General features: G+C 47.5%; 2 protein-coding genes across 6 annotated transcripts in view; one reads left to right on the top strand and one right to left on the bottom strand.

Moving 5' to 3' along the window:
- Positions 1-1,855: 1,855 nt before the first annotated feature.
- TUBG1 (tubulin gamma 1) lies at positions 1,856-7,388 on the bottom strand. Its single transcript, XM_005584259.4, has 11 exons — positions 7,285-7,388; positions 6,850-6,962; positions 6,480-6,647; positions 4,944-5,012; positions 4,581-4,660; positions 4,018-4,144; positions 3,363-3,449; positions 3,098-3,247; positions 2,684-2,836; positions 2,439-2,600; positions 1,856-2,250 (listed from the first exon to the last, which is right to left on the bottom strand). Exons 1-11 carry the CDS (start codon positions 7,331-7,333, stop codon positions 2,053-2,055), a joined length of 1,356 nt encoding a protein of 451 aa, XP_005584316.1. The 5' UTR covers positions 7,334-7,388; the 3' UTR covers positions 1,856-2,052.
- Positions 7,389-7,713: 325 nt separating this feature from the next.
- RETREG3 (reticulophagy regulator family member 3) overlaps positions 7,714-27,386 on the top strand; it is a 30,523-nt gene continuing 10,850 nt past the window's right edge. For 4 of the 5 annotated variants that reach the window (XM_074019664.1, XM_074019665.1, XM_005584261.4 and 1 more), the window contains exons 1-2: positions 7,714-7,992; positions 24,609-24,715. Coding sequence is in view for 3 of the 5 variants with exons in the window: in XM_005584261.4 (XP_005584318.1) it covers positions 7,754-7,992; positions 24,609-24,715 (346 nt within the window). In the remaining 2 variants the exon portion in view is untranslated. Of the gene's footprint in view, positions 7,993-22,242; positions 22,359-24,608; positions 24,716-27,386 lie in introns of all 5 variants that reach the window. The other variant, XM_074019663.1, reaches the window with a different exon arrangement.

The following is a 27,386-nucleotide window of genomic DNA, read 5'->3' as shown; positions in this document are numbered from 1 at the left end:
GAGTTCGAGACCAGCCTGGCCAACATAGAGAAACCTCTTATCTATAAAAAATACAAAAATTAGCTGGGCATGGCGGCGCATGTGTGTATCCCAGCTACTAGAGAGGCTGAGGCACAAGAATTTCTTGACCTGGGAGGAATAGGTTGCAGTGAGCCGAGATGGCGCCACTGCACTGCACTGCACTGGGCAACAGAGTGAGACTGTCTCAAAAAAATCAGAAAGAAGAAACTATATAAAATGGTATAGAATTTACACATAACCTATGCACATCCTCCTGTATAGTATTTTAAATCATCTCTAGATTACTTGTAGTACCTGATACAAGGTAAATGCTTGTAAATCATTGTTATACTGTATTGTTTTTATTTCTACTTTTATTGCTATTATTTATTATTTTTTTTTTGAGACAGTTTTGCTCTGTTGCCCAGGCTAGAGTGCAGTGGCGTGATCTTGGGTCACTGCAAGCTCCGCCTTCTGTGTTCACGCCATTCTCCTGCCTCAGCCTCCCGAGTAGCTGGGACTACAGGCGCCTGCCTCCACGCCCGGCTCATTTTTTATTTTTTTGAGACGGAGTCTCACTCTGTCTCCCAGGCTGGAGCACAGTGGCACGATCTCAGCTTACTGCAAGCTCCGCCTCCTGGGTTCACACCCAGCAGCTAGGACTACAGGCGCCCCCCACCACGCCCAGCTAATTTTTTTGTATTTTTAGTAGAGATGGGGTTTCACCATGTTAGCCAGGATGGTCTTGATCTCCTGACCTCGTGATCCACCCGCCTCAGCCTCCCAAAGTGCTGGGATTACAGGCGTGAACCACCGCATCCGGCCTTATTACCGTATTTTAAAAATTAGTATCTACCACTTCATAGGGTTGTTGTGAGGATTCAGCAAAATAATGTACTTCTCACAGCATATGTGTGCATGTTAGCTGTCACTACGATATATCTTTATGGTGTATAAGAGCCTAATGGGGTCCTGACAATCTACTATGCTCTCAGGATAAAACCTGCTTTGCCCTTTTTATCCTGAAGATTTAGGTGGTGTGTGCCTGTGATCCCAGCTACTTAGGAGGCTGAGACAGGAAGGATCGCCTGAGCTAGGGAGGTCGAGGATGCAGTGAGCCGTGATTATGCCACTGTATTCCAGCCTGGGTGACAGAGTGACAGCAAGACCCTGTCTCAAAAAAAACAAAAAAACAAAAAAAAAAACCCAATCCTGGAGACTTAGGCCCCTATGTATTTACTACCTCCCTGCAATCTTCCACCAGAAGTAGAAGGCACCGGCCATTTAAATTACTGGCGACCACTTGAGAAGAGAATTATGGTGCCTTAGCTATGGAACCACTTATGATCCTGCTTACAGTCTAGGCTTTAGATTTGGTCTATTGACTTGACGTTGCTAGACTCCAACTGCCTGAAACGAGCAGCTCTCCTGGACTGCTTGCTAGAAACTTAGAGGTATTAGGTTGGATTCCATTGCTTGTTCATGGCCTAGTGGCAGGGGTGGTGGCCTTGAGCCTGAGGTTGTGGTTAAAAAGACACTCTGAGGTGGAAACATGAAGCTGGTGGAATATTCACCTGATACGGTGAGGGTGGGAGGGAAAAGGGACCCAGAAAGGGTCAGACAGAGAACAAAGTAATATCTGTGGGCCTTTTTACCCTGGAAAGGAATTTCAGGTGGGTCAAACCCCACCAGTGTTCTCCAAAACTAGGCAGAAGAAAAACCTAGGGGAAGCTGTTGGTTCAGAATTGAAGATGCTGGAAGTGGGCGAGGACCCTGTCAGAGTGATGGAGAAAGAACAGGCATCCCCCCACCCCCGGCATCTCCAGAACCCAAAGGCTTTAAAGGGACCAGTGACTTGATTTATATCCAGTGCTTTATTAAAGATAAATAGTCTTATAAGAGGAGAAGTAAATGTGTTCACAGGCCAACAGAGAGTGCATGTTTATGAGAAAGAGATACGTGAGGTCCCTGATCTGTGCTCTGAAGGAGTAGTCAGTCAGGCAGGGCCTGGGCCAACCAGTAAGGCAGATAAGGGTCCCTGTCCTCGGGGACTCACTGCTCCTGGGTGCCCCAGGAGATGTAGTCTGGCCGTGTGGCCGCATGGTACTCATCGATGAGCTGCTGCACAATCTCCCTGGATGTGTCCATCTCATCAAAGTTGTCCTTGAACATGTCCTCCTTGCGGAACTGCTCCAGGAAGGCCTCCCGCTTCCGCAGCTTGTCATACTGGCGACAGGTTCTCTCGAAGAGCTTGGGGTGTGCAGAAAACAGGGGTTACAAAGAACTTAAAAGAATACTATGGCCCAGAAAGACAGGGAACCAAGGCTGGGCCATGCCTACAGCAAAAAAGCTAGAAGCAGGGCCAGCAGATGCAGAGACGTGAGGTATAGTCAGGAAACTGATTCAGGGAAAAAAAAGATGCAAACTGTGAGACTCACCGAGGAGATGCTGGTGTGGTTGGCCATCATGAGCCCACTGACCCGGTGGGCCGAGGGCAGGTAGGGAGACTTCCTCGACAGGGCCACTTGGATGCTGGCGGGGCCCCACGGGATGAAGTTGGCCAACTTCCGTTCCCGAATCCTCTGCAGGCTCTTGTGGACCTGGGGTGGGCACACGAGCAGTGGAGGTGGCCTCTCCTCTACCCCTGCGGGTCCAGGGTGCGGGATGAAGGGGCCTCCCCTACCTGGGTGGGGTCCACCTCTCCCTGGATGATGTTGAGGATGGCGATGTAGCAGTGGTTGGTCTGGCGGTCTCGGCCTGTGGACACCATCACGTTCTTGGGCTGCAGCAGCCGCCTCATCACATCCAGGACCGTGGTCTTCCTCACGCTGGCCACCTGATGGGACAGTGAGACAGGAACCCGGCCGGCGCTCAGGGCAGAGTCTCCCTTTGGCTTCTCCTTGGCAGAAACCAAAGGCAGAGGGAGGGTAGAGAGCAAGTCAGCAAGAAAGTCGCCTGCTCTGTGCTAGTCCCTGAGCACAGTGCCTCGGGGCCCGCAAAGGGCAGCTCCTGGGGCAGTGGGGAAGACAGAAAGGCTAGGGCAGGGCCTGCTGGGCCCAGGGCCGGCCTGGCCTGGGACACTGAAGGCTGCTCTTACTGACTGGTCCGTAGTGAGCGGGGTGTAGCCAGTCATGAGGAAGTGGAGCCGTGGGGTGGGAATGAGCGAGGCGATGAGGCCGATGAGGTCATTGTTCATGTAGCCGGGGTAGCGCAGGGTGGTGGTGCTGGCCGACATGATGGTGGACACCTGGGGACAGGGGTGCCATGTCGTGGGCCTCGGCCACAATGGGACCTCCCTTCCCCAGATGACCATAAAACAAGGAGGGCTTCTAGTCCAAAGGAGTCTGGGAATGGGAGCCCACCAGCTGGTTGATCTGGGAGAAGGACGGGTTCTGGATGTGCAGGCGGTCTGTGGCAATCCGGTTCAGGGCTGTGTTGTCTAGCACCACCTGTGGGGACAGAAGAGGGTCACAGATCAATGGGGATAGGAAAAACAGAAGCTCTGCCTGACCCTAGGCTCTGAAGCTTAATTTCCCTTGAGTTTTATGGCCAGAAAGATCCACTGAAAAGGGATTTGCACTGACCTAGGGCAAAAGAGGGCTCAAAATGGATTTTTAAATTTTTCTTTTCATCTTATTTAAACGTTCTTTTTTTTTCTTTTTTCTTTTTGAGACAGCATTTCACTTTGTCACCCAGGCTGGAGTGCAGTCAGTGGCACGATCTCTGTTCAGTGCAGCCTCTGCCTCTGAGGTTCAAGTGATCCTTCTGCATGTACCACCACTCCCGACTAATTTTTGTATTTTTAGTAGAGATGGAGTTTCACCATGTTGCCCAGGCTGGTCTTGAACTCCTAGACTCAAGTGATCCAACTACCTTGGCCTCCCAAAGTGCTGGGATTATAGCCATGAGCCACTGCACCTGGCTAAAATGGATTTTTTTAAATACATGAAAATGATTTAATAGACTTGAGTGGGTATGGGGTGTTGGGAGTTGGGAGAGGTAGAATCCAGGACTCACCACACAATCTGCGTTCTGCGTCAGCCTCTTGAGTGTGAGGAGTGAATTGTAAGGCTGAACCACCACATCGCTCATCTCGTCCTGGTTGGGAAACACTGAGTATGTCTGCACCAGCTTCTTAGGATACCTGGTGGCGGTTGGGGAAAGGATCAGGGCAACAGACTGAAGGCGTTGTGAACATGGTGCTCCCTAACAACTGTCCAGAAGCAGCTAAATCTTGATGGCGAACTGGGGTGGGGTCAGATCAGTAGAGAAGGGAGCCTCGGCTTTTGGAAGTCTGTAACCCTACAGGGGGAAAGGCAGAGATATCTCAGACTCTGGGCTTCCAAATCCACACCTGGCCACACTCCCTCGACTTTCATCCAGGGCTCAGGTTCCAGGTTCCAGTTCCCGCTACTGGGAGTGTGATGGGGTTCTCAGTCATTGTAACTTCATTTTCCTCTCTATAGGAGGGAATAGAACTCTTTCCTGTTCCAGCAAATATGAAGTTATATCTGCTGGGTCCACTAGTCATTTAGGAAGCCAAGTTAGAAACCTTTCCTAATCCCCAGACACAAACTTACCTGTCATTCAGCCGTTCTAAGAGGTAGGAGCCCAGTCCAGAGCCTGTCCCCCCAGCAATGGAGTGACACAGCACAAAGCCCTGCATGGGGAAGCGGCAGTCAGTATCCAGGTATCTAGTGGCAAGATGTCAAACTAGACCCATCTCATAATTTTTCAGGACTCCCATTTTCCCAAGCCCTTGCTTCCCCTCCAGTCCCCTCACTTATATAGCTTAGGCGACTGCCTTGTTTCCAGCAAGGCCTGATAGCTTCTGTACAGTGCAAAGGGTACATGAGTGGGTCTCGTTCCTAACAGGTCGCTTCTAGAGGGTGCTGCTAAGCCTTGCCTATGTCGGCTCCTACCAGCATTCCTGGGACACTTACCTCTAGACTATCACTACCATCTGCCTCCCGGTCTATGATGTCAAAAATGTCCTCGTGGATCTTTTCTCCCTGTACAGACATAGGGGAGGGTCAGAGTGGGACAGAACCACGGGAGGACTCCGACCTCAGAAAAGCCACCCTCAATTCTCCTTATAGCACCCAGGAGTCCTTTTATGGAGTACAGCTGCCTGCTTTTTATCTACATTGAGAGGCGGTACGGTGCAGTGGTTACAAGAAAGCACTCTACACCCAGACTACCTGGGTTCATACATTAGCTCTATTTTTTTTTTTTTTTTTTTTTTTTTTGAGATGGAGTCTCTCTCTGTCTCCCAGACTGGAGTGCAGTGACCTGATCTTGGCTCACAGCAACCTCCACCTCCCGGGTTCAAGTGATTCTCCTGCCTCAGTCTCCCCAGGAGCTGGGATTACAGACACGTGCTATTTTCTGTATTTTTAGTAGAATCAGAGTTTCACTATGTTGGCTAGGCTGGTCTTGAACTCCTAACCTCAGGTGATCTGCCCGCCTTGGCTTCCCAAAGTGCTAGGATTACAGGCATGAACCACTGTGCCCGGCCCATTAACTCTACTTCTATGTAGCTCTGGGCAGCTTATTTAATTGCTCTATGCCTCAGTTTCCTCATCTGTACAATGAAGGTAATAATACAGGTCCATATACCCTTATCTAACAGTGTTGGGGCCAGTTATATTTTGGAATTCAAAATATTTCAGATTTTAGAAAGTTATTACAGTATATATAATATATATTAAATAAAATTCCAGTGGGAGTCAGAAGCACGTTAATCACACATATTAGTATTTCTGTAATAAAAGGCATCAGTAATGACAATAAGTTGGATAGAAAGTATGGGGCCGGTGCGGTGGCTGAGGCCTGTAATCCCAGCACTTTGGGAGGCCGAGGCAGGCGGATCACGAGGTCAGGAGATCAAGACCATCCTGGCTAACACGGTGAAACCCCATCTCTACTAAAAATACAAAAATTAGCCAGGCATGATGGCAAGCGCCTGTAATCCCAGTTACTCGAGAGGCTGAGGCAGGAGAATCGCTTGAACCCCGGTGGCAGAGGTTGCAGTGAGCCAAGATCATGCTACTGCACTCCAGCCTGGGCAACAGAGTGAGACTCCGTCTCAAAAAATGATAATAATAAATAAATAAAAAAGAAACCGCCTGTCTTCATTGAGATTTGTTTTTGCTGCTGAACTAGTTATGAAATGTCCTTTGGTTTCATGGCTTTCTGGATCCTGGAAAGGCACATAAGGGACTGTGGACCTGTAGTACTTACTTCTAGGGTGGTTGGGAGATTTAGAAAAATTAATATATGTAAAGCACTTAGAATGGCCTGGCACACTGCATTAGCTAGCATAGGCGCTTGACAATATTACATGGTCCACTCCCTGCAGCCACGTCTCTCCCTCCAGCATTCATACATCCCTGATCTGGTTTCCTCTCTCCCTGGGACGTCATAGGGCCTGTCCCTACCCAGGGAGTTGTGGGCCCTGTCAGGGAATAGGAAACGACCTGGGAGAATCCACTGGCCCAGTTGTTGCCAGCTCCTCCTCCATGCTCCGACAGGTAGATGTTCTCTGGGTTGTAGAGCTTGGCATAGGGGGAGTTGAGGATGGAGTGGATCACCCGGGGCTCCAGGTCCAGCAGCACGGCCCGGGGGATGTAGTGCTCATCGTCTGCCTGTCAAGGGGAGTCCAGGAGGGGGCCCAATCAGCTAGGGTGGCCCAAGTCCTAAGTCCTCCCAACTCTGGCTCCCTCCAGCCCTCCCTCCTCAAGCCAGCCGCCTGGCCCCACTGCCCAGCAGGGTTCCCAGTACCAGGCCACTCCCTTCCCTTCTGGCCCCTCGGGCCATTGCCGCCCTTGGCCAAGTCGCTGGGGGCACCTGGTAGAAAAAGACGTCCTTGCGGTCAGTGCCTTCGGTGGCGAACTCCTCCACGATGCCCTCGGGGCTGATACCATGCTCAGCGCACAGCTGTTTCCAGAACTCGAACCCAACTGGGGGGGAAGGGGCAGGCAGGGGAGAAAGAAGATATCTAGTTCCGGGCAGGTTCCAGTCAGGAGCGGAGGGACTGGGCGCCTGCGTCCAGGAATAAGAAGTCAAGCCGTAGGACTCTCCCGTGTCTGAGGAAAGGACTGTACGCCAGGGACAGGGCAGGGGAGGGCCCCTCGGGGCTGGGCAAGTGGACACTGGGTCAGGGATGTCTCGCCTTTCAGAGAACTACGATTCTGGCAAGGACAGATGGAGTCCAGGATCCTACAGCGAGATCACATTGACCCTAAGGAACCTGGCTAGCTGAGGGGCCGGAGTTTCGCTCACTCTGATTGCCGCACTGGCCCAACTGTAGGGTGATGATTTCCCTCGGCATCGCTCCTCAGGCACCGGCGTTGCAGCCGCTCCCGCCCGCAACGCCGCCGCACGCCAGCCCGCTCGCCGCAAGACGCAGGCGCGAAACAACAAGCTCCACCCACGACCTTCATCCGCTCCAATGAGAACCGAGTTCTGGCAATGAATGGCATGTCTTTAAGCACTGGCCTTCATTCATGCAGATTGCGCGTGCGCGGCTTCTGATCGGGCTCTGAGCCGACAGATCAGGTTCCGCGCCTCAACGATGGCGGGGTACTTTGACTCGGCGTCCTCCCTCCCCTCTGGGTAGACGCCCGCTTGGGCCTGCGCGCAAGCGCGCTGTGGTGCGAAGCGGCCTCCCACGCCGAATCGCGCATCTGCGCAGTTGCTGTTATTGTGACTGTCGGGCCACGGCCCCGGATGTTGTGGCTGCCGGGGGGAGATGGCGGAGGCCGAAGGGGTGGCGGCGACCCCAGGCCCGGCTTCGGGGTCGACTTTCAGGGGCCGCCGAGATGTGTCAGGCTCCTGGGAGCGGGACCAGCAGGTTGAGGCGGCGCAGCGGGCCCTGGTCGAGGTGCTGGGGCCTTACGAGCCTCTGCTGAGTCGGGTGCAGGCAGCCCTGGTGTGGGAGCGGCCAGCCAGGAGCGCCCTGTGGTGCCTGGGGCTGAACGCGGCTTTCTGGTGAGAGAACTGGACCCTCGGAAACCCTCCGAGTCCCGAATTCGTCGGTTCCTCTAGGGCTGTACTCGCCTGCCCTGTTTTCTTCGCTGCACTGGCTCCTTCCTGTACCTGCCTAATTTTGCCTCACCTCTTTCCACTCCATCTCGCCTGCAGGCTTGGGCACCCCAGTTCTTCCCAGGGCCGTCCACCCGTCTTCTCTGCCTTACCGGTGCCCGCACCTCCGCCGTGCACATCTGGCGGGAGCTTCTGGTAACATCTTGAGCCGCTCAAGAGTGAGCTAGGGCGCCTCTTTTGAGCCCGGGAAAGCTGCGTCCCTTTAAAGCCATCACTTCCTTTCTCTTGTCTGCTCAAGTGCAAGTTCTAGATTGTTTCCAGAGGTTTTAGTAGTTGTTGTTGGAGTACAGGCGTGAAGTCTTGCAAAGGTATCCATAGGTGTGATTTTAAAACAAGCTTGAGCGATTCGCATGAATTAGCATGTTGTATATCTAGGAAGGAAGTTTATGAAGTCTGAGCGTCAGTGTGAGCCCCCAAAGCTGAAAATTGAAAGAAAAGTACAAGCTTTTAAAGAACAGTTAGGAAATGACGGAGATTTCACCCGTTTCAAAGCCACCTGTGATTGTAACTCCTCCCTGTTCCAAGGAATTAGAGAGGCATCCTTAGCCATTGTTTATAGGCAAAGAAATTGAGGATGTCCAATAGTGTGTGTGTGTTCCTGAGCTGGAAAAGTGGCACTATAAATATGCTTTATCTGTGTGTGTCATGCTCTGTGAAAATGGAACTGCTACTTCTCTCAGTTGTCATCACCTAAAGCGGACCTAGGACTTCATAGGAGCTAGCAACCATAGTTTTGGATTTATTCGTAATGGAAGAGGTTCCAAGGGAACTGACTTCTAGGGGGCCTTCTGCAGCTGAATGGATTAAGACTGTTCTGGATAAGCCTGAAACAAAATATGTGTGTTTTTTAAATGTGTTTTTGCTAAAAATAGCTTCCCCTTAAAATTGGTTTTAAAATCAAAACATTATCCTTTATCTGAAAGATTTTCAGTGAGCTGAAGCAGAACAAATAATTCCAAGTTCATTGACCTGAAGACAGTGTTCAGCTATTATGCTAATCCTCTCCCAGTTTGAAAGAGACCCAGTTAAATGTGTCACAGTAGTCTCTGGCATTTGTGGCTTCCAGAGCCATTAGCATACTCGATGGTAAACTTTTCCTACTACTTCATTTATTCTTGGTAGTGCTTTTTCCCTTTTTTTTTTTTTAGACAGAGTTTCGCTCTTATTGCCCAGGCTGGAGTGCAATGGCGCGATCTCGGCTCACTGCAACCTCCGCCTCCAGGATTCAAGCATTTCTCCTGCCTCAGCCCCCCAAGTAGCTGGGATTATAGGCATGAGCCACCAAAACCGGCTAATTTTGCATTTTTTAGTAGAGATGGGGTTTCTCCATGTTGGTCAGGCTGGTCTTGAACTCCCGACGTCAGGTGATCTGCCTGCCTCGGCCTCCCAGAGTGTTGGGATTGCAGGCGTGAGCCACTTCACCCCGCTTTTTTTTTTTTTTTTTTTTTTTTGAGACAAGGTCTTGCTCTATCACCCAGGCTGGGGTGCAATGGTATGATCTCGGCTCATTGCAACTTCCACATCTGGGCTCAAGCAATCCTCCCACCTCAGCCTCCACAGTAGCTGGGCAGAGGTGCACATCACCATGCTTGGCTAATTTTTAAAATTTTTTGTAGAGACAGAGTCTCACTATATTGTGCAGGCTGGTCTCGAACTCCTAGGCTCTGGTGATCCTCCCGCCTTAGCCTCCCAAAGTGCTGGGATTATAGGCATACACCACCGTGCCCAGCCAAGTGCTTCTTCCTTGACCCCTAGGGACTGATTCCCATTGCCCTCTGTAGAAATCTTCACTATAGCACCTCACTGAAGAGTGTTTCATCCAGTCAAAACATTTCCCACAGTGGTTTCGGTCTCTCTAGCAAGAAGGCTGGGCCTCATCAAACCAATTTGTATCAAAGTATGACTGCCTGATGAAAAAAGACACTTTATCAGGGTTTACTTATTTTTGTTTTGAGAAAGTTTCGCTCTTGTTGCCCAGGCTGGAGTGCAATGGCATGATCTCAGCTCACTGCAACCTCCCCCTCCCGAGTTCAAGGGATTCTCCTGCCTCAGCCTCCTGAGCAGCTGGGATTACAGGCATGCACCACCAATGCCTGGCTAATTTTTGTATTTTTTTTGTAGAGACAGAGTTTTGCCAGGTTGCCCAGGCTCATCTCAAACTCCTGAGTTCAAAGCAATCCGCCTGCCTCAGCCTCCCAATGTGCTGGGATTACAGGTGTGAGCCACTGCACTGTACCAGGCCTTAAATGGAATTTTTTTTTTTTTTTTGAGGCGGAGTCTGGCTCTGTCGCCCAGGCTGGAGTGCAGTGGCCGGATCTCAGCTCACCGCAAGCTCCGCCTCCCGGGTTTATGCCATTCTCCTGCCTCAGCCTCCGGAGTAGCTGGGACCACAGGCACCCGCCACCTCACCCGGCTAGTTTTTTGTATTTCTTAGTAGAGATGGGGTTTCACAGTGTTAGCCAGGATGGTCTCAATTTCCTGACCTCGTGATCCGCCCGTCTCGGCCTCCCAAAGTGCTGGGATTACAGGCTTGAGCCACCGCGCCCGGCCCTTAAATGGATTTTTAAACCAAAGATTTATTAATGCAAATGAATTGGTAGCATGTATGCTGTTCTTTTTGAGGAGGGGCCCGTTTTTTTTTTTTTTTTTTTTTTTTGAGACAGAGTCTCCCTCTGTCGCCCAGGCTGAAGTGTAGTGGCGCCATCTGTGCTCACTGCAAGCTCCGCCTCCCAGGTTCACGCCATTCTACTGACTCAGCCTCCCGAGTAACTGGGATTACAGGCACGTGCCACCACACCTGGCTAATTTTGTGTTTGTTTTTTTTTTTTGAGATGGAGTCTTGCTCTGTCGCCCAGGCTGGAGTGCAGTGGCCGGATCTCAGCTCACTGCAAGCTCCGCCTCCCGGGTTTATGCCATTCTCCTGCCTCAGCCTCCCTAGTAGCCGGGACTACAGGCGCCTGCCACCTCACCTGGCTAGTTTTTTGTATTTTTTTAGTAGAGACCGGGTTTCACCGTGTTAGCCAGGATGGTCTCGATCTCCTGGCCTCGTGATCTGCCTGTCTCAGCCTCCCAAGGTGAATTTTTTGTATTTTTTAGTAGAGATGGGGTTTCACCGTGTTAGCCAGGATGGTCTCGATCTCCTGACCTCGTGATCCGCAAGGAGGGGACCTTTCATCTGCCCCTTGTCCAAGAGAGGTTTCTGAAGCAGAATGTGAGGTTGAGGTCTGCACATAAGGAGCTGCTGTGACTGGGATATATCTAGATGTTACAGCTAGCTTTAATTTGCGGGCCTCTACCAGTGTTTACTTAAGCTTATGAATATGCTATGTTTAGAGGCTCACTTCATACTCCTTTTGTACTCTGGGTCTCTTAAAACATTGCTGTGATTGGTTTTTTATCTTTGGCATTTCCTAGTAGCTTGTCTGCTGTGTATCCAGAACACAGTTACTCTTGTTACAGTCCCATTACATTTCAAGAAGGTGTGGGAGAGAGACAACAAAGTGAGGATGTGACTTTTTTTTTTTTTTTTTTTTTAAGACGGAGTCTTGCTCTGTCGCCCAGGCTGGAGTGCAGTGGCGTGATCTTGGCTCACTGCAAGCTCCAGTTCCCAGGTTCACACCATTCTACTGCCTCAGCCTCCCAAGTAGCTGAGACTACAGGGGCCCACCACCATACCCGGCTAATTTTTTGTATTTTTTAGTAGAGACTGGGTTTCACTGTGTTAGCCAGAATAGTCTCGATCTCCTGACCACCGCGCCCAGCCTTTTTTTTTTTTTTTTTGAGATGGAGTCTCCTCTGTCGCCCAGGCTGGAATGCAATGGCGTGATCTTGGCTCACTGCAATTTCCGCCTCCTAGATTCAAGCGATTCTCCCACCGTAGCCTGCCGAGTAGCTGGGATTATAGGCACCCGCCATCATGCCTAGCTAATTTTTGTATTTTTGTAGAGACGGAGTTTCACCATGTTGGCCAGGCTGGTCTTGAACTCCTGACCTCAGGTGATCCACCCACCTCGGTCTCCCAAAGTGCTGGGATTACAGCTATGAGCCACTGTTTCTGGCCGAGGATGTGACTCTTGAGACTAAAAGAACAGTTGGGTATGCCATTTCTGGAGAGGACTCCTACCTATGAAAGGTACAGATACTGTTAAGTCCCCAGAAACTTGAATAGTCTGGCATTGGAGTTCACAAAATTGTTTGGGGAAATGAGCTTCCTTGGTAGGTAATTAGAGATTTAAAATGAAATTTGGGCTTCACATTCTAGTAGTGTCATATTGAGTATGAGGGCTGACATTTCACTTAGGAATGTTGAAGAGTGTTCAGTTAACAAACATTTTAAATGTTTAAGAAAGGGAGGAGGATCATTAGCTCAAGTCAGAAAAATCAAATCTGAAATATTTAGTTTCTCTTTTATTATTTGTATTGAATAATGGGATAAAAATGGCATATCATTAACTGAGATTTTTGTGCATTTTGAGGTATTAGAATATTGGATAGGAGTACAAAAAAAAATCAGAATTCAGGTAGGTAGCTCTTAATTTTCAGTGTTTTGTATACTCAGTCATATTTTGCTGTACCTGTGAATATGCCTTCTTACATCTTAAAAAAAAAAAAGATGGAGATAGATGTAGATACTTTGTCACTATAGTATTCCAAGGTTTTCACACCTTTTTTTTTTCAGGTACCAGAGAATTTATGGTGGCCATATCAGAGATCATCCAGCCTAGAGTACTTCTGGTCACTGATCTGTTATTATCTCTAGGATAATAATAGAAATGTCAGGCCGTTCCTTCCAATTGCTTGTGTTTTCATTAGCCTCAACCTCATCTGTGAATGAGTGATTTGGGGGAAGAATATGAGAGTCAGCAAGCATGTATCCTGACAGGATCAGAAAAGAACAGGTTTGGGTAACTTTTTGGTTTGACTCGTACTCTGAGATCAGAGGAGGGTAAATGAACCCTGGAAATGTGTGAACTCCAAGCTCCCTCTCCCACCTAACATGAAGACATAGTTCAAGGAGGCCTACGTAACTGCTGAGCTCTTTCCCAGTTGTTTTTTTTTTGTTTTTGTTTTGTTTTTGCTGGGGAAGAGGGGGTTGTGGGGGGGACAGGGTCTCGCTCTGTTGCCCAGGCTGGAGTGCAGTGGCACAATCATAGCTCACTGTAGCCTCTACCTCCTGGGCTCCAGCAGTCCTCCTGCCTCAGTCTTCCAAGTAGCTGGGACTAGAGGCACATGCCACTGGGCCTAGCCTATTTAAAAAACTTTGTAGAGACACAATCTCAATATGTTGCCCAGGCTGGTCTCAATGTGCTCAGCTCTAACAGCCCTCCCAGCTTGGCCTCCTAAAGTGCTAGGATTATAGGCATGACCCACTGCACCTTGACTGCTTTGTGGTTGTTTTTTTTTTTTTTTTTTTGAGACGGAGTCTCGCTCTGCCGCCCAGGCTGGAGTGCAGTGGCCGGATCTCAGCTCACTGCAAGCTCCGCCTCCCGGGTTCATGCCATTCTCCTGCCTCAGCCTCCCGAGTAGCTGGGACTACAGGCGCCCACCACCTCGCCCGGCTAGTTTTTTGTATTTTTTTTAGTAGAGACGGGGTTTCACCGTGTTAGCCAGGATGGTCTCGATCTCCTGACCTCGTGATCCGCCCGTCTCGGCCTCCCAAAGTGCTGGGATTACAGGCTTGAGCCACCGCGCCCGGCCTGCTTTGTGGTTTTTAACAATCTGTGAATCTACATAGTCTTTGAATTAGGGATATTGTTTTAGAGCAATCCACAAGCTGAGTCCCAAGTAGAGATATCTGTTGGGATCTGCTTTTTGCAGTCACTAGTCTCAGTTAACCATACTCTATTTCTAGGAGGTTATTATAGAATTTGTTATTTCACAAATGAAATGTAAAAATTGTCTCCTTCCCCCCAAAAAAAAATTTTTTAAAAAATGACCCAAAGAAGTGATTAAGGATATACAGCAATTCTGAGTTAGAAGGTTAGGATTTGAGTAAAAAATAATAGAAACAAGAAATGGAAGATGGGGGGCCCATTTAAGTAGAGATATTTGTTCTGTTAAAAAAAAAAATCTACACATCAGATTTCTAATGAAATCTGTTGAGCAAATGTTCCTGATGATAGTCTTTGCAGGGTTCTTGTCTTCGTGAGCCAAGAAGACTCCCAAGGATGCCTTGGTTTACTTCGCCTCTCTTTGCCTTTAGTTTTTATCTGCCCTAATTGTAAGGTTGAGTGCTTTCTCTCCACTATTAGCAGCTAGCTGGTTTCATTTCTGTTTTTTTTTTTGCAAGCAACAACTGTCACTGCATGATACAGGTTGGGTTAATTTTTCCTTTGAATTTACTGGTGACTTGGGCTCATTAACCAGGCAGTCACAAGTGCTGTACAGTAACAGGCTTTCTGTCCCTGTAGAATGGGATGCTTTGTTTTGAAGTGCCCTTGAGACAAGCTTAATCTGTAATAACAAAGGAACCTGGAAGTCGTGTCTTTGAAAATAGACATGTGGTCATTATTTATTATTATAGCAAACTTTAATTTACTGGTACTAATAGTGAGGCTCCATGGTGTACTTAACCACAAAAGTTTATGTTTGGTTCTGGAATTTCTCACGATGTTTCTGGACACCAGTTGCTATTCCAGGGATATTTTATTATTATTTTTATTATTACTATTATTTTTGAAACAGAGTCTCGCTCTGTTGCCCAGGCTGGAGTGCAGTGGTGCAATCTCGGCTCACTGCAAGCTCCGCCTCCCAGGTTCACGCCATTCTCCTGCCTCAGCCTCCCCAGCAGCTGGGACTACAGGTGCCCACCACCATGCCCAGCTAATTTTTTGATTATTTATTTATTTATTTGCATTTTTAGTAGAGACAGGGTTTCACTGTGTTAGCCAGGATGGTCTCGATCTCCTGACCTCGTGATCAGCCTGCCTTGGCCTCCCAAAGTGCTGGGATTACAGGCGTGAGCCACCGTGCCCGGCCTATTCATTTAATTGGATTTTAGTCCCTGACAAAGTGGAGGGACAGTTCACAAAAGGGGGAAAAACAAATCAATGGATATATAAAATTTCACTCTCACAAATAATAATTCAAATATATGTAAATGGCAATTATTTACTAATTTCTATCTTAAGTTTTTTTTTTGGTGGGGGACAGGATCTCACTGTTGCCCAGGCTAGAGAGCAGTGGTGTGATCATGGCTCACTGCAACCTCAACCTCCTGGGCTCAAGCCATCCTCCCACCTCAGCCTCTCAGGTAGTGGGGACTACAGGTGTGTGTCACCACACCTGGCTAATTGTTTTGTATTTTTCATAGAGACAGGGTTTCACCATGTTGCCCAGGCTGGTCTTGAACTGGGCTCCAGCAGTTCACCCACCTTGGCCTCCCAAAGTGCTGGGATTACAGGTATGAGCCGCCACACCTGGCCTTAAGTATTTTTAATGATCATATTTAATTCTGGGAAAAATATGGAAAAATTATGGCTGATAGGAACATAAATTGGACAGCCTTTTTTTTTTTTTTTTTTTTTTTTTTGAGACGGAGTCTTGCTCTGTCCCCCAGGCTGGAGTGCAGTGGTGCGATCGTGGCTCACTGCAAGCTCTACCTCCCAGGTTCATGCCATTCTCCTGCCTCAGCCTCCTGAGTAGCTGGGACTACAGAAACCCGCCCAGCTAACTTTTTTGTGTGTTTTTAGTAGAGACGGGGTTTCACCGTGTTAACCAGGATGGTCTCGATCTCCTGACCTTGTGATCTGTCCGTCTTGGCCTCCCAAAGTGCTGGGATTACAGGTGTGAGCCACCGTGCCAGGCCCCTGGACAGCCCTTCTAGCAGGTAGTTTGGTAACATATTTTAAGCCACTGAAGAAGCTTTTCCAGGGCTGGGGGAAATGGAGAAGGAATACTAATGGGTATGGGTTTCTTTTGGAGTGATGAAAATGTTTTAAAATTACATAATGCTATTAGTTGTACAGCGCTGTGATTTTTTTTTTTCATCTCTGCTGCTGGCAGATGAATTGAAAGGGAATTTTATCGTATACAAACCATTATCTCAATAAAGCTATTTTCTTACCTTTTTTTTTTTGAAACGGAGTCTCACTCCGTGGCCCAGACTGGAGTGCAGTGGTGTGATCTTGGCTCACTGTAACCTCTGCTTCTGAGATTCAAGCAGTTCTCCTGCCTCAGCCTCCTGAGTAGCTGGGACTACTGGTGTGCACCACCATGCCTGGCTAATTTTTGTATTTTTAGTAGAGACAGAGTTTCACCATATTGGCCAGGGTGGTCTTGAACTCTTGACCTCAAGTGACCCACCTGCCTCATCCTCCCAGAGTGCTGGGATTATAGATGTGAGCTACCATGCCGGACCAATAAAGCTATTTGTTTAAAATAGTTAATGCCTTTGACACAGTAACATGCTCAATGATGTACAGTTCAGCTTTTCTTTATTACATCAAAAATGGGAAACTTTTGGCCGGGCGCCAAAAGTTTTGTGAGCCTGAGATTACAGGCTCACACCTGTAATCTCAGCACTTTGGGAGGCTGAGGCAGGCGGGTCACCTGAGGTCGGGAATTCAAGACCAGCCTGACCAACATGGAGAAACCCCATTTCTACTAAAAATGCAAAATGCAAAATTAGCCGGGTGTGGTGGCACATGCCTGTAATCCCAGCTACCTCGGGAGGTTGAGGCAGGAGAATTGCTTGAACCCCAGAGGCGGAAGTTGTGGTGACCCGAGATCGCGCCACTGCACTCCAGCCTGGGCAACAACAGTGAGACTCCGTCTCAAAAAAGAAAACCAATTGGAAACGTCTTAGTTTATTTTTGTTTATTTTATTTTATTATTTTTTTTTGAGATGGAGTCTCCCTCTGTCTGTCGCCCAGGCTGCAGTGCAGTGGCATGATTTTGGCTCACTGCAGGCTCCACCTCCCGGGTTCACGCTGTTCTCCTGCCTCAGCCTCCGGAGTAGCTAGGACTACAGGCGCCCGCCACCATTTCTGGCTAATTTTTTGTATTTTTAGTAGAGACGGGGTTTCACCATGTTAGCCAGGATGGTCTCGATGTCCTGACCTCATGATTCGCCTGCTTCAGCCTCCCAAAGTGCTGGGATTACAGGCGTGAGCCACAGTCTTAGTTTATTTTTTATTTTATTTGAGATGGAGTCTTGCTCTGTTGCCCAGGCTGGAGTGCAATGGCATGATCTCAGCTCACTGCACCCTCCGCCTCCCGGGTTCAGGCGATTCTCCTGCCTCAGCCTCCCGAGTAGCTGGGACTACAGGCACTTGCCACCATGCCTAGCTAATTTTTGTATTTTTAGGTAGAGATGGGGTTTCACCATGTTGGCCAGGCTGGTCTTGAACTGCTGATGTCAAGTGATCTACCTGCTGCAGCCTCCCAAAGTGCTGGAATTACAGGCTTGAGCCACCATGCCTGGCCCATTCATTGTTTTTTTTGAGACAAGGTTTCACTGTTGTCACCCACGCTAGATTGCAGTAGTGTGATCATGACTCACCGTACCCTGGGACTCCTGAGCTCAAGCGATCATTCCACCTCATGGCTGAGACCGCAGGAGTTCATCACCACACCAGGCTAATTGTCTGTGTATTATGTGAAAAAGTTTTAAAACCATAGTGTTTTTATGTGTGAATTTTTAAATGAAGAGAATAGCCTGTTTTCACATTTTTTAGACTACATATGTAGATAATGAATTATTTTTTAAATGTTTTATTATGGAAAGGTTAAAACATGTGTAAGTAAACAGAATAATATTGTGTGCCACCATGTACATACTATTATTTTTTTCAATTCATGGCCAATTTTGTGTCCTCCATACCCCAGTATGGAAGACACAATTTTTTTTTTTTTTTTTTTTTTTTAGACGGAGTCTGGCTCTGTCCCCCAAGCTGGAGTGCAGCGGCCGAATCTCAACTCACTGCAAGCTCCGCCTCCCGGGTTCACGCCATTCTCCTGCCTCAGCCTCCCGAGTAGCTGGGACTATACGCCCGCCACCTCACCCGGCTAGTTTTTTGTATTTTTTTTAGTAGAGACGGGGTTTCACCGTGTTAGCCAGGATAGTCTCGATCTCCTGACCCAGTGATCCGCCCGTCTCGGCCTCCCAAAGTGCTGGGATTACAGGCTTGAGCCACCGCGCCCGGCCATGTGTGTCGTATCATTTAATGTAGGTATTTCAGTATATTTTTCTGAAAAAGAGACTTCAAGAAACATCTGCCATCATTATCACATGCAAAAAATTAATGATTCTAGTCAGTGTTCACATTTCCAATTTTCTTATAAATGTCATAAATGATACTTCTTTTTTTCTTTTTTGAGACAGGGTCTTGCTCTGTCTCCCAAGCTGGAGTGCAATGGCACAATCAGAGCTCACTGCAACCTCAACCTTCTGGCTCTAGCAATCCTCCCACCTCAGCTTCCCAAGTAACTGGGACTACAAGCATGCACCACTACACCTAGCTAATGTTTTTCTTTTCAGTAGAGATGAGGTCTTGCTATGTTGCCCAAGCTGGTTTCAAACTCTTCAACTCAAGTGATCCTCCTGCCTCAGCCTCCCGAAGTATTGGGATTACAGGCTTTAGGTACCACACCTGGCCTGTTGTGTGTGGTTTCGGTTTTTGGTTTTTTTTTTAAACTTTTTTTTCCCCACAAACCAATTTGTTAGTGTTTAGGTGGCTTTTTCTGTTTTGCTTTTTTGTTTTTTGAGATAGGGTCTTGCCGTGTCACCCAGGCTGGAGTACAGTGGCACGATAACGGCTTGCTGCAACTTTAGTTTCCCAGACTCAAGCTATCATCCCACCTCAGCCTGCTGAGTAGCTGGGATTACAGGAGCCCGCCACTATGCCCAGCTAATTTTTGTATTTTTAGTAGAGATGGGATTTTGCCATGTTGGCCACGCTGGTCTTAAACTCCTGACCTCAGGTAATCCACCTGGTTTGTTTGTTTATTTTTGAGACGGAGTGTCGCTCTTGTTGCCCAGGCATGTGCCACCACACCTGGCTAATTTTTTTGTATTTTTAGTAGAGACAGGGTTTCACCATGTTGGCCAGGCTGGTCTGGAACTCTTGACCTCAGGTGATCCACTTGCCTTGGCTTCCCAAAGTGCTGGGATTACAAGCGTGAGCCACCATGCCTGTCCCTGTACTTTTTTTTTTTTTTTGATAAACATGAATTCATGTTAGTTGTATAATTTTTTTTTTGAGACGGAGCCTCGCTCTGTCACCCAGGCTGGAATGCAATGGCAGAATCTTAGCTCACCGTAACCTCCGCCTCCTGGGTTCAAGCGATTCTCCTGCCTCAGCCTCCCAGAGTGGGATTACAGGCATAGACTACCACGCCCGGCTAATTTTGTATTTTTAATAGACATGGGGTTTCTCCATGTTGGCTAGGCTGGTCTCGAACTCCCGATCTCAGGTGATCCACCCGCTTCGGCCTCCCAGAGTGCTGGGATTATAGGCATAAGCCACTGTGCCCAGTTGACAATGCTATTTCAATCTTTCCACCCCACCACCTAAAGGATACTGTGACTATATATAAGATTAAAAAATAAAAGCAGCTTAACAGAAATAAGCCTCTAGAGTTGCCTCAGGCCATTGATTTCTCTAAAGCCAGTGCATCATCCCAACAAACAAGCACATTTAACAAGGCCAAGAAGAAGGGCTCTAGGGTTTCTTGCTCCCCAGTGCTGCTGCTTCCCTTCCCCAGCAGCAGCACTTTGGCATCGCTGTTTTCTCCAGAGTACTTGAAAGGGCTCTCTAGGGAGGCTTGCCAGACTGTCAGCAATTTCCCCTTCCCAGAGCACGATGACTAACACAAATAGAAACTAGGGTAGGGAAAGGATATTAAGCTCTCCTAAGAAGGTTGGTTTTCCAGAGGTGGCAATAAAAACAAATATCCCTTATAGTAAACCAGTAAACATTAAAAAAAAAAAAAAAAGTTTCTCTAAGACCTGGACTATTTAAATAGCTTGTTACAGCCCTTACCTTCCGTTCTTGTAAGCTATGCTTCAACTCAATTCAGCATACCTTTGAGTACCTGTTACATGCCAAGGCCTTGTGGTAAGAAGCCCAGTTACAGAAAAAAGTAAGACACAAACTTTACTCTCAAGTAAATTCATGTGTGTTTGTGTTCACGATGTAACATGACAGGTAATAATAACAAACAGGAAGATATCTAAGCTGTGATTTGCAAGATAAATGGTAAGAAAATGGGGCCGAAAAGTATGGTAAGAGAGAGAAGACATTCAGATAGGGAGAACACCAATCTAATAAGATACTTAAGGAATTGCAAGTAATTTGATAAAACTGAAATATAAAAAACAAAGGGAGGGAATCAATGTGGGGAGAGAGGCGGAAGCCAGATCATGAAGGCCCTTTTATGACAGGAGGTAGTGGGATTTCATCCTGCAGATGAAGATAAGCCAATAGTTTCATAAAGGGTATTATTTTCTGGGTCTTGAAGGCTAAAATTGTGAGCATCTTCCATAACAAGATTAATCCTTATCCATAAGTCAGTTTTAGTCCCAGATTTATCTTTTTTTGGAATAAGCCATAATAAGAACTTCAGAGAAAGAAGAGTTTTTTTGTGTGGTATAAAATAACATTTCTTGACCAGGCACAGTGGCTCATGCCTGTAATGCCAGCACTTTGGGAGGCCAAGGTAGGCGAATCACGAGGTCAGGAGTTCAAGACTAGCCTGGCCAACATGGTGAAATCCCATCTCTACTAAAAATATACAAATTAACTGGGCGTCGTGTTGCACGCCTGTAATCCCGGCTACTTGGGAGGCTGAGTCAAGAGAATTGATTGAACCCAGGAGGCAGAGGTTGCAGTGAGCCAAGGTCACACCACTACACTCCAGCCTGGGTGACTGAGTGAGACTCTGTCTCAAAACAACAACAACAACAAAAAAATTATACAAGTAACGTGAATTCACATTTATTGAAAAAAAAAGTAGAGGACCAGGCACAATGGCTCACACCTGTAATCCCAACACTTTGGGAGGCCAAGACGGGTGGATCGCCTGAGGTCAGGAGTTTGAGACCAGCCTGGCCAACATGGTGAAACCGTGTCTCTACTAAAAATACAAAAAAATTCGCCAGGCATGGTGTCACATGCCTGTAATCCCAGCTACTTGGGAGGTTGAGGCAGGAGAATCACTTGAACGTGGGAGGCAGAGGTTGTAGTGAGCTGAGATAGTGCCACTGCATTACAGCCTATGTCACAAGAGCAAGACTGTCTGAAGGGGAATCAAAAAAAAGGGCCAGGGGTGCAATGGCTCATGCCTGTAATCCCAACACTTTGGGAGGCCAAGGTAGGATCACGAGGTTAGGGAGTTCGAGACCAGCCTAGCCAATATATTGTCTCAAAAAATTCCATCTCCAAAAAAAAGTACAAAAGGCCAGGTGCAGTGGCTCACGCCTGTAATCCAGCTCTTTGGGAGGCTGAGGCGGGCGAATCACAAGGTCAAGAGATCAAGACCATCCTGGCCGACGTGGTGAAACCCATCTCTACTAAAAAAAAATTAGCTGGGCATGGTGGTGTGTGCCTGTAGTCCCAGCTGCTCGGGAGGCTGAGGCAGGAGAATCGCTTGAAACCAAAAGGTGGAGGTTGCAGTGAGCCGAGATCATGCCACTGCACTCCAGCCTGGGCAACAAGAGCAAAACTCCCATCTCAAAAAAAAAAAAAAAAAAAAAGGTACAAGAATATCTAGAGACAAAATGTGAAGTTCCTCAGCCAATCCCCCGTGTATGTATGTATATTCAAGTGTACAGCCGGATAAATTTATTTATTTATTTATTTATTTATTTTGAGACGGAGTCTTGCTCTGTCGCCCGGGCTGGAGTGCAGTGGCGCAATCTCAGCTCACTGCAGGCTCCGCCTCCCGGGTTCATGCCATTCTCCTGCCTCAGCCTCCCGTGTAGCTGAGACTACAGGCGCCCGCCACCAGGCCCAGCTAATTTTTTTATTTTTTGTAGCTTTAGTAGAGACAGGATTTCACCGTGTTAGCCAGGATGTTCTTGATCTCCTGACCTCGTGATCCACCCGCCTCGGCCTCTCAAAGTGCTGGGATTACAGGCGTGAACCACCGCGCCTGGCCTTTTGTTTTGAAATGGAGTCTTGCTTTGTCTGCCAGCCTGGAGTGCAGTGGCGCGATCTCGGCTCCCTGCAACCTCCGCCTTCCATGTTCAAGTGATTCTCCTGCCTCAGCCTCCCGAGTAGCTGGGACTACAGGCACGCCACCGCACCAGGGTAATTTTTGTATTTTTAGTAGAGACGGGGTTTTGCCATGTTGTCCAGGCTGGTCTCGAATTCCTAATCTCAGGTGATCTGCCCACTTTGGCCTCCCAAAGTGCTGGAATTACAGGCTTCAGCCACCATGCCTAGTCTTTTTTTTTTTTTTTTTTTTTTTTTTGAGACGGAGTCTCGCTCTGTAGCCCAGGCTGGAGTGCAGTGGCCGGATCTCAGCTCACTGCAAGCTCCGCTTCCCGGGTTCACGCCATTCTCCGGCCTCAGCCTCCCAAGTAGCCGGGACTACAGGCGCTGCCACCTCGCCCGGCTATTTTTTGTATTTCTTAGTAGAGACGGGGTTTCACCATGTTAGCCAGGATGGTCTCGATCTCCTGACCTCGTGATCCGCCTGTCTCGGCCTCCCAAAGTGCTGGGATTACAGGCTTGAGCCACCGCGCCCGGCCTTCCTAGTCTTTTCAGAATACTATGAAATGCTATTTATATTCTGTTCTAATATATACATGATTTTCATCCAATATTTGTGTTTTTGAGACAGGAATCTCACTCTGTTACTCAGGCTGGAGTGCAGTGGCGCCATCTCCGCTCACTGCAACCTCTGCCTCCCAGGCTAGGGATTCTTGTGCCTCAGTCCCCCAAGTAACTGGGACCGCAAGCGCACTACCATGCTCAGCTCATTTTTTGTATTTTTTTTTAGAGATGGTGTTTCGCCATGTTGTTGAGGCTTGTCTCGAACTCCTGAGCTCAAGCAATCTGGCTGCCTCAGCCTCCCAAAGTGCTGGTATTACAGGCGTGAGCCACCGCACCTGGCCAGGGCTCTACAGTTCATGTTCACATCATGTGTTACGTAGGGGGAAAAAAGGGAAAAAATTAAGACCCAGAGTGTAACATTTATGCTATCTGTACTAATCTGTGTTTCTGAATTTCCTCATTTAGTATTAAACCAAAATGTATCTGAAAAAAATAACTACCTTAACATCTAAAAGAAAAAATTCCTTAGTATCATTAGATGTGTTTTCAATGTTAGATTTCTCAGACTGTTCAAACTTTTTTTATGGTTGATTCCTTCAAATAAGAACTAGCTTTTCCTTTATCTTACTGATGTGATGCCTTACACTTATTCATTTTTTTGTATGTTAAACCGCCCTTGCAGTCTTGGGATAAATCTCATTTGGTCATGGTGTATAATACTTTTAACATGCTGCTGAATTTAACTTGCTAGTATTTTATTGAAGATTTTTACATCTATATTCATAAGGAATATTGGTCTACAGTTTTATGGTGTCTTTGGTATCAGGATAATGCTGGCCTCACAAAATAAATCAAGAAGTGCTTCCTTTTTTGTTTTTTTGGAAGAGTTTGAGAAGCATTTGTGTTAATTCTGGAGAACTCGCTTTTATTTATTATTTATTTATTTATTTATTTATTTTGAGACCGAGTCTCACTCTGTTGCCCAGCCTGGAGTGCAGTGGTGGGATCTTGGCTCGCTGCAACCTCTGCCTCCTGGGTTCAAGCAGTTCTTATGCTTCAGCCGCCCAGGTAGTTGGGATTACAGGCATGCCTCAGCCTCCCAGGTAGCTGAGATTACAGGTGCACATCACCACACCTGGCTGATTTTTGTATTTTTAGTAGATACGGAGTTTCACCATGTTGGCAGGCTGGCCTCGAGCTCCCGAACTCAGGTGATCCACCTGTCTCAGCCTCCCAAAGTGCTGGGATTACAGGCTTGAGCCACTGCGCCTGGCCAGAACCTGCTTTTAAATATAGCTTTCATGCCAACTTTCTATGTGACCTTAATCAAATATTTTTCAGGCCTCAGTTCCTTTATCTGTAAAAAGATATGTAATTGAATTAAATGCTCTTGAGTGCCTCTCTATCAGTTTGTTGCCCTACACTAGGGTCCAATTTGATAGAAAGATGTTGGCTTTCATTATAACAACTTGTTATCAAGGATGAATTTCTCCGTGAAATTAATAGAGGTACAGACTGGAAAGCTGAAGGAGCTTTAAGAAGTTATTTGATTTAGTCTTCTGTCTTTACAGCAGCAAATTATCCTCTCTGCCCCATAGGTACAGTAGTTAAGGTCCAGAAGGTTTAAATGATTTACCCAAAGTATATAACTAGTTAAGTGTCAGAACAAAAAAAGCTAGACCTCAGGTCTGTTTACCACAGAGCCCATAGTACACACGTGGCCTTTTCTGAAATTAGCTTAACTAGATAAATGATCTTTCTTCTGTTTTTCTTCCTCTGTAGGTTCTTTGCCCTGACATCCCTTCGTCTTGTGTTTTTACTTGCATTTGGCTTGATGATCATTGTGTGTATTGATCAATGGAAGAACAAAATCTGGCCTGAAATAAAAGGTGAGTTTGGTAGCATTTAGAACAGTCTGAACTGAAGATGGCCTTTCCTATAATTTGTACCTTTAGTATTAGGGGTTTATGAGGAGGTGTATGGAGCTGGGGACTGTCTTTCGAAGTCTGAATCATTTGCTTTAGGAGGCACTTGAAGGACTTGTGCCCCAATTATGGTTCCTTGGAGCTGGGTTCTGCCCTTCCCATTGTTACTAAGCACAGGTAGTCTGTACTCACCACCTGACATATTTTTGCCAACATAATGGCCTGAGGAATAAGTAGTCCTCAAATTAAAAATAATAATTATCATTATTGGACACTGCATCTTTATTGAGGCAGTACTAATTTACCTCTCAGGAATTTCTTTTAAATTGCTCATTTGCAAAACACTAGGATAGCCAATTGTGACTTATAGAAAGTACCATGATGGCCGGGCGCAGTGGCTCACGCCTGTAATCCCTGTACTTTGGGAGGCCCAGGCGGGTGGATCACCTGAGGTCAGGAGTTTGAGCCCAGCCTGGCCAACATGATGAAACCCTGTCTCTAATAAAAATAGAAAAAATTAGCTGAGTGTGGTGGCGCAGACTTGTAATCCTAGCTACTCAGGAAGCTGAGGCAGGAGAATAGCTTGAACCCGGGAGGCGGAGGTTGCAGTGAGCCAAGATCATGCCACTGCACTCAGCCATGGCGACAAGAGCAAAATTCAGTCTCAAAAAAGACAGAGAGAGAGAGAGAGAGAGAGAGAGAGAACCATGACATGTAGTGTTTTTAAAAAGCTAATACATACATAAACATGAAAAATTAAGTGACAGTTATAGACCAGTACGACAGATTTCACAGGGCAGTATGTAATTGGTATACTTGTCATATATTTTGTCCCTAGCTTGAGAGTGGAACAAAGCAAAAGATTTGAACAGATCGAGAAAAAAGTGTTTCTAGAGAGTCCAGTGACTTGATTAGTCTGAGGAACCAGAAGTTGCAAAGCATTTCCTGACATCAGAGAATTGATCATATGGCCAGGATAAAGGTTCATTAAAGGGAGTGCTAGGAAATAAAACTGAAAGTATGTTGGGATTAGGTTTTTTGTTTGTTTTGTTTCTTTTCTTTTTTTTGAGACGGAGTCTCGCTCTGTTGGCCAGGCTGGGGTGCAGTGGCATGATCTCGGCTCACTGCAACCTCTGCCTCCCAGGTTCAAGCAGTCCTCCTGCCTCAGCCCCACCAGTAGCTGGGATTACAGGCATGTGCCACCTTGCCTGGCTAATTTTTGTATTTTTGGTAGAGACGGGGTTTCACCATGTTGGCCAGGCTGGTCTCGAACTTCTGACCTCAGGTGATCCACCCACCTCGGCCTCCCAAAGTGCTAGGATTACAGGCGCGAGGCACTGCGCCTGGCCCATTCTTTTTTTGTTTTTTTTTTTTGAGATGGAGTCTCGCTCTGTCACCCAGGCTGGAGTGGCCGGATCTCAGCTCACTGCAAGCTCCGCCTCCCGGGTTTACGCCATTCTCCTGCCTCAGGCTCCCGAGTAGCTGGGACTACAGGCGCCCGCCACCTCGCCCGGCTAGTTTTTTGTATTTTTAGTAGAGACGGGGTTTCACCATGTTAGCCAGGATGGTCTCGATCTCCTGACCTTGTGATCCGCCCGTCTCGGCCTCCCAAAGTGCTGGGATTACAGGCTTGAGCCACCGCGCCCGGCCAATGTAGCCATTCTTTTTTTTTTGAGACAGAGTCTTGGTCTGTCACCCAGGCTGGAGTGCAGTGGCACAATCATGGCTCACTGTAGCCTCAACCTCCTGGGCTCAAGCAATTCTCCCACCTTAGCCACCTGAGCAGCTGGGACTATAGGCACTTGCCACCATGTCCAGCTAATTTTTGTATTTTTTCTATAGACGGGGTTTTGCCATGTTGTCCAGGCTGGTCGCAAACTCCTGGACTCAAGTGATTCACTCACCTCAGCCTCCCAAAGTGCTGGATTACAGGTGTAAGCTACCGCACCCAACCGACTTTTTTATTTATCTTTTTTGGTTTATTTATTTGTTTATTTTTTATTTTTGAGACAGAGTTTCGCTCTTGTTGCCTGGGCTGGAATGCAATGGCACAGTCTCGGCTCACCACAACCTCCACTTCCTGGGTTCAAGCGATTCTCCTGCCTCAGCCTCCCAAGTAGCTGGGATTATAGGTGTGCACCACCACGCCCAGCTAATTTTGTATTTTTAATAGAGTTGGGGTTTCTCCATGTTGGTCAGGCTGGTCTTGAACTCCCAACCTCAGATGATCCACCCTCCTCGACCTCCCAAAGTACTGGGATTACAGACATGAGCCACCGTACCCAGCCCTATTCTTATTTTTTAACAAACTAGGTCTCACTGTGTTGTCCAGGTTTTGGAGTGCAGTGGTGTGATCATAGCTCACTGCAGCCTCAAATCCCTGGGCTTAAGTGATCCTCCCACCTCAGTCTCCCAATTAGCTGGGACTACAGGTGCATACCACCACACCCAGCTAAGTAAAAAAAAAAAAAAGTTTTTTTGAGAGAGTCTGGCTTTGTTGCACGGGCTGGAGTGCAGTGGCATGATATTGGCTCGCTGCAACCTCTGCCTCCCAGGTTCAGATGATTCTCCTGCCTCAGTCTCCTGATGACAGGTGTGCACCACTACGCCCAGCTAATTTTTCTGGTATTTTTGG

The sequence above is a fragment of the Macaca fascicularis genome, chromosome 16, assembly GCF_037993035.2.
Source record: "Macaca fascicularis isolate 582-1 chromosome 16, T2T-MFA8v1.1".
In the NCBI taxonomy this organism is placed as follows: domain Eukaryota; kingdom Metazoa; phylum Chordata; class Mammalia; order Primates; family Cercopithecidae; genus Macaca; species Macaca fascicularis.
This window is presented reverse-complemented; position numbering and strand designations above follow the sequence as displayed.

Coding starts and splice junctions, on each gene's coding strand:
- TUBG1 (XM_005584259.4), bottom strand. CDS start 7,333: ATGCCGAGGGAAATCATCACCCTACAGTTGGGCCAGTGCGGCAATCAG. Junction 4,661..4,943: donor ATGGTAGTGATAGTCTAGAG/GTAAGTGTCCCA, acceptor TTCCCCATGCAG/GGCTTTGTGCTGTGTCACTC. Junction 3,248..3,362: donor TCTCCCAGATCAACCAGCTG/GTGGGCTCCCAT, acceptor CCCTGTCCCCAG/GTGTCCACCATCATGTCGGC.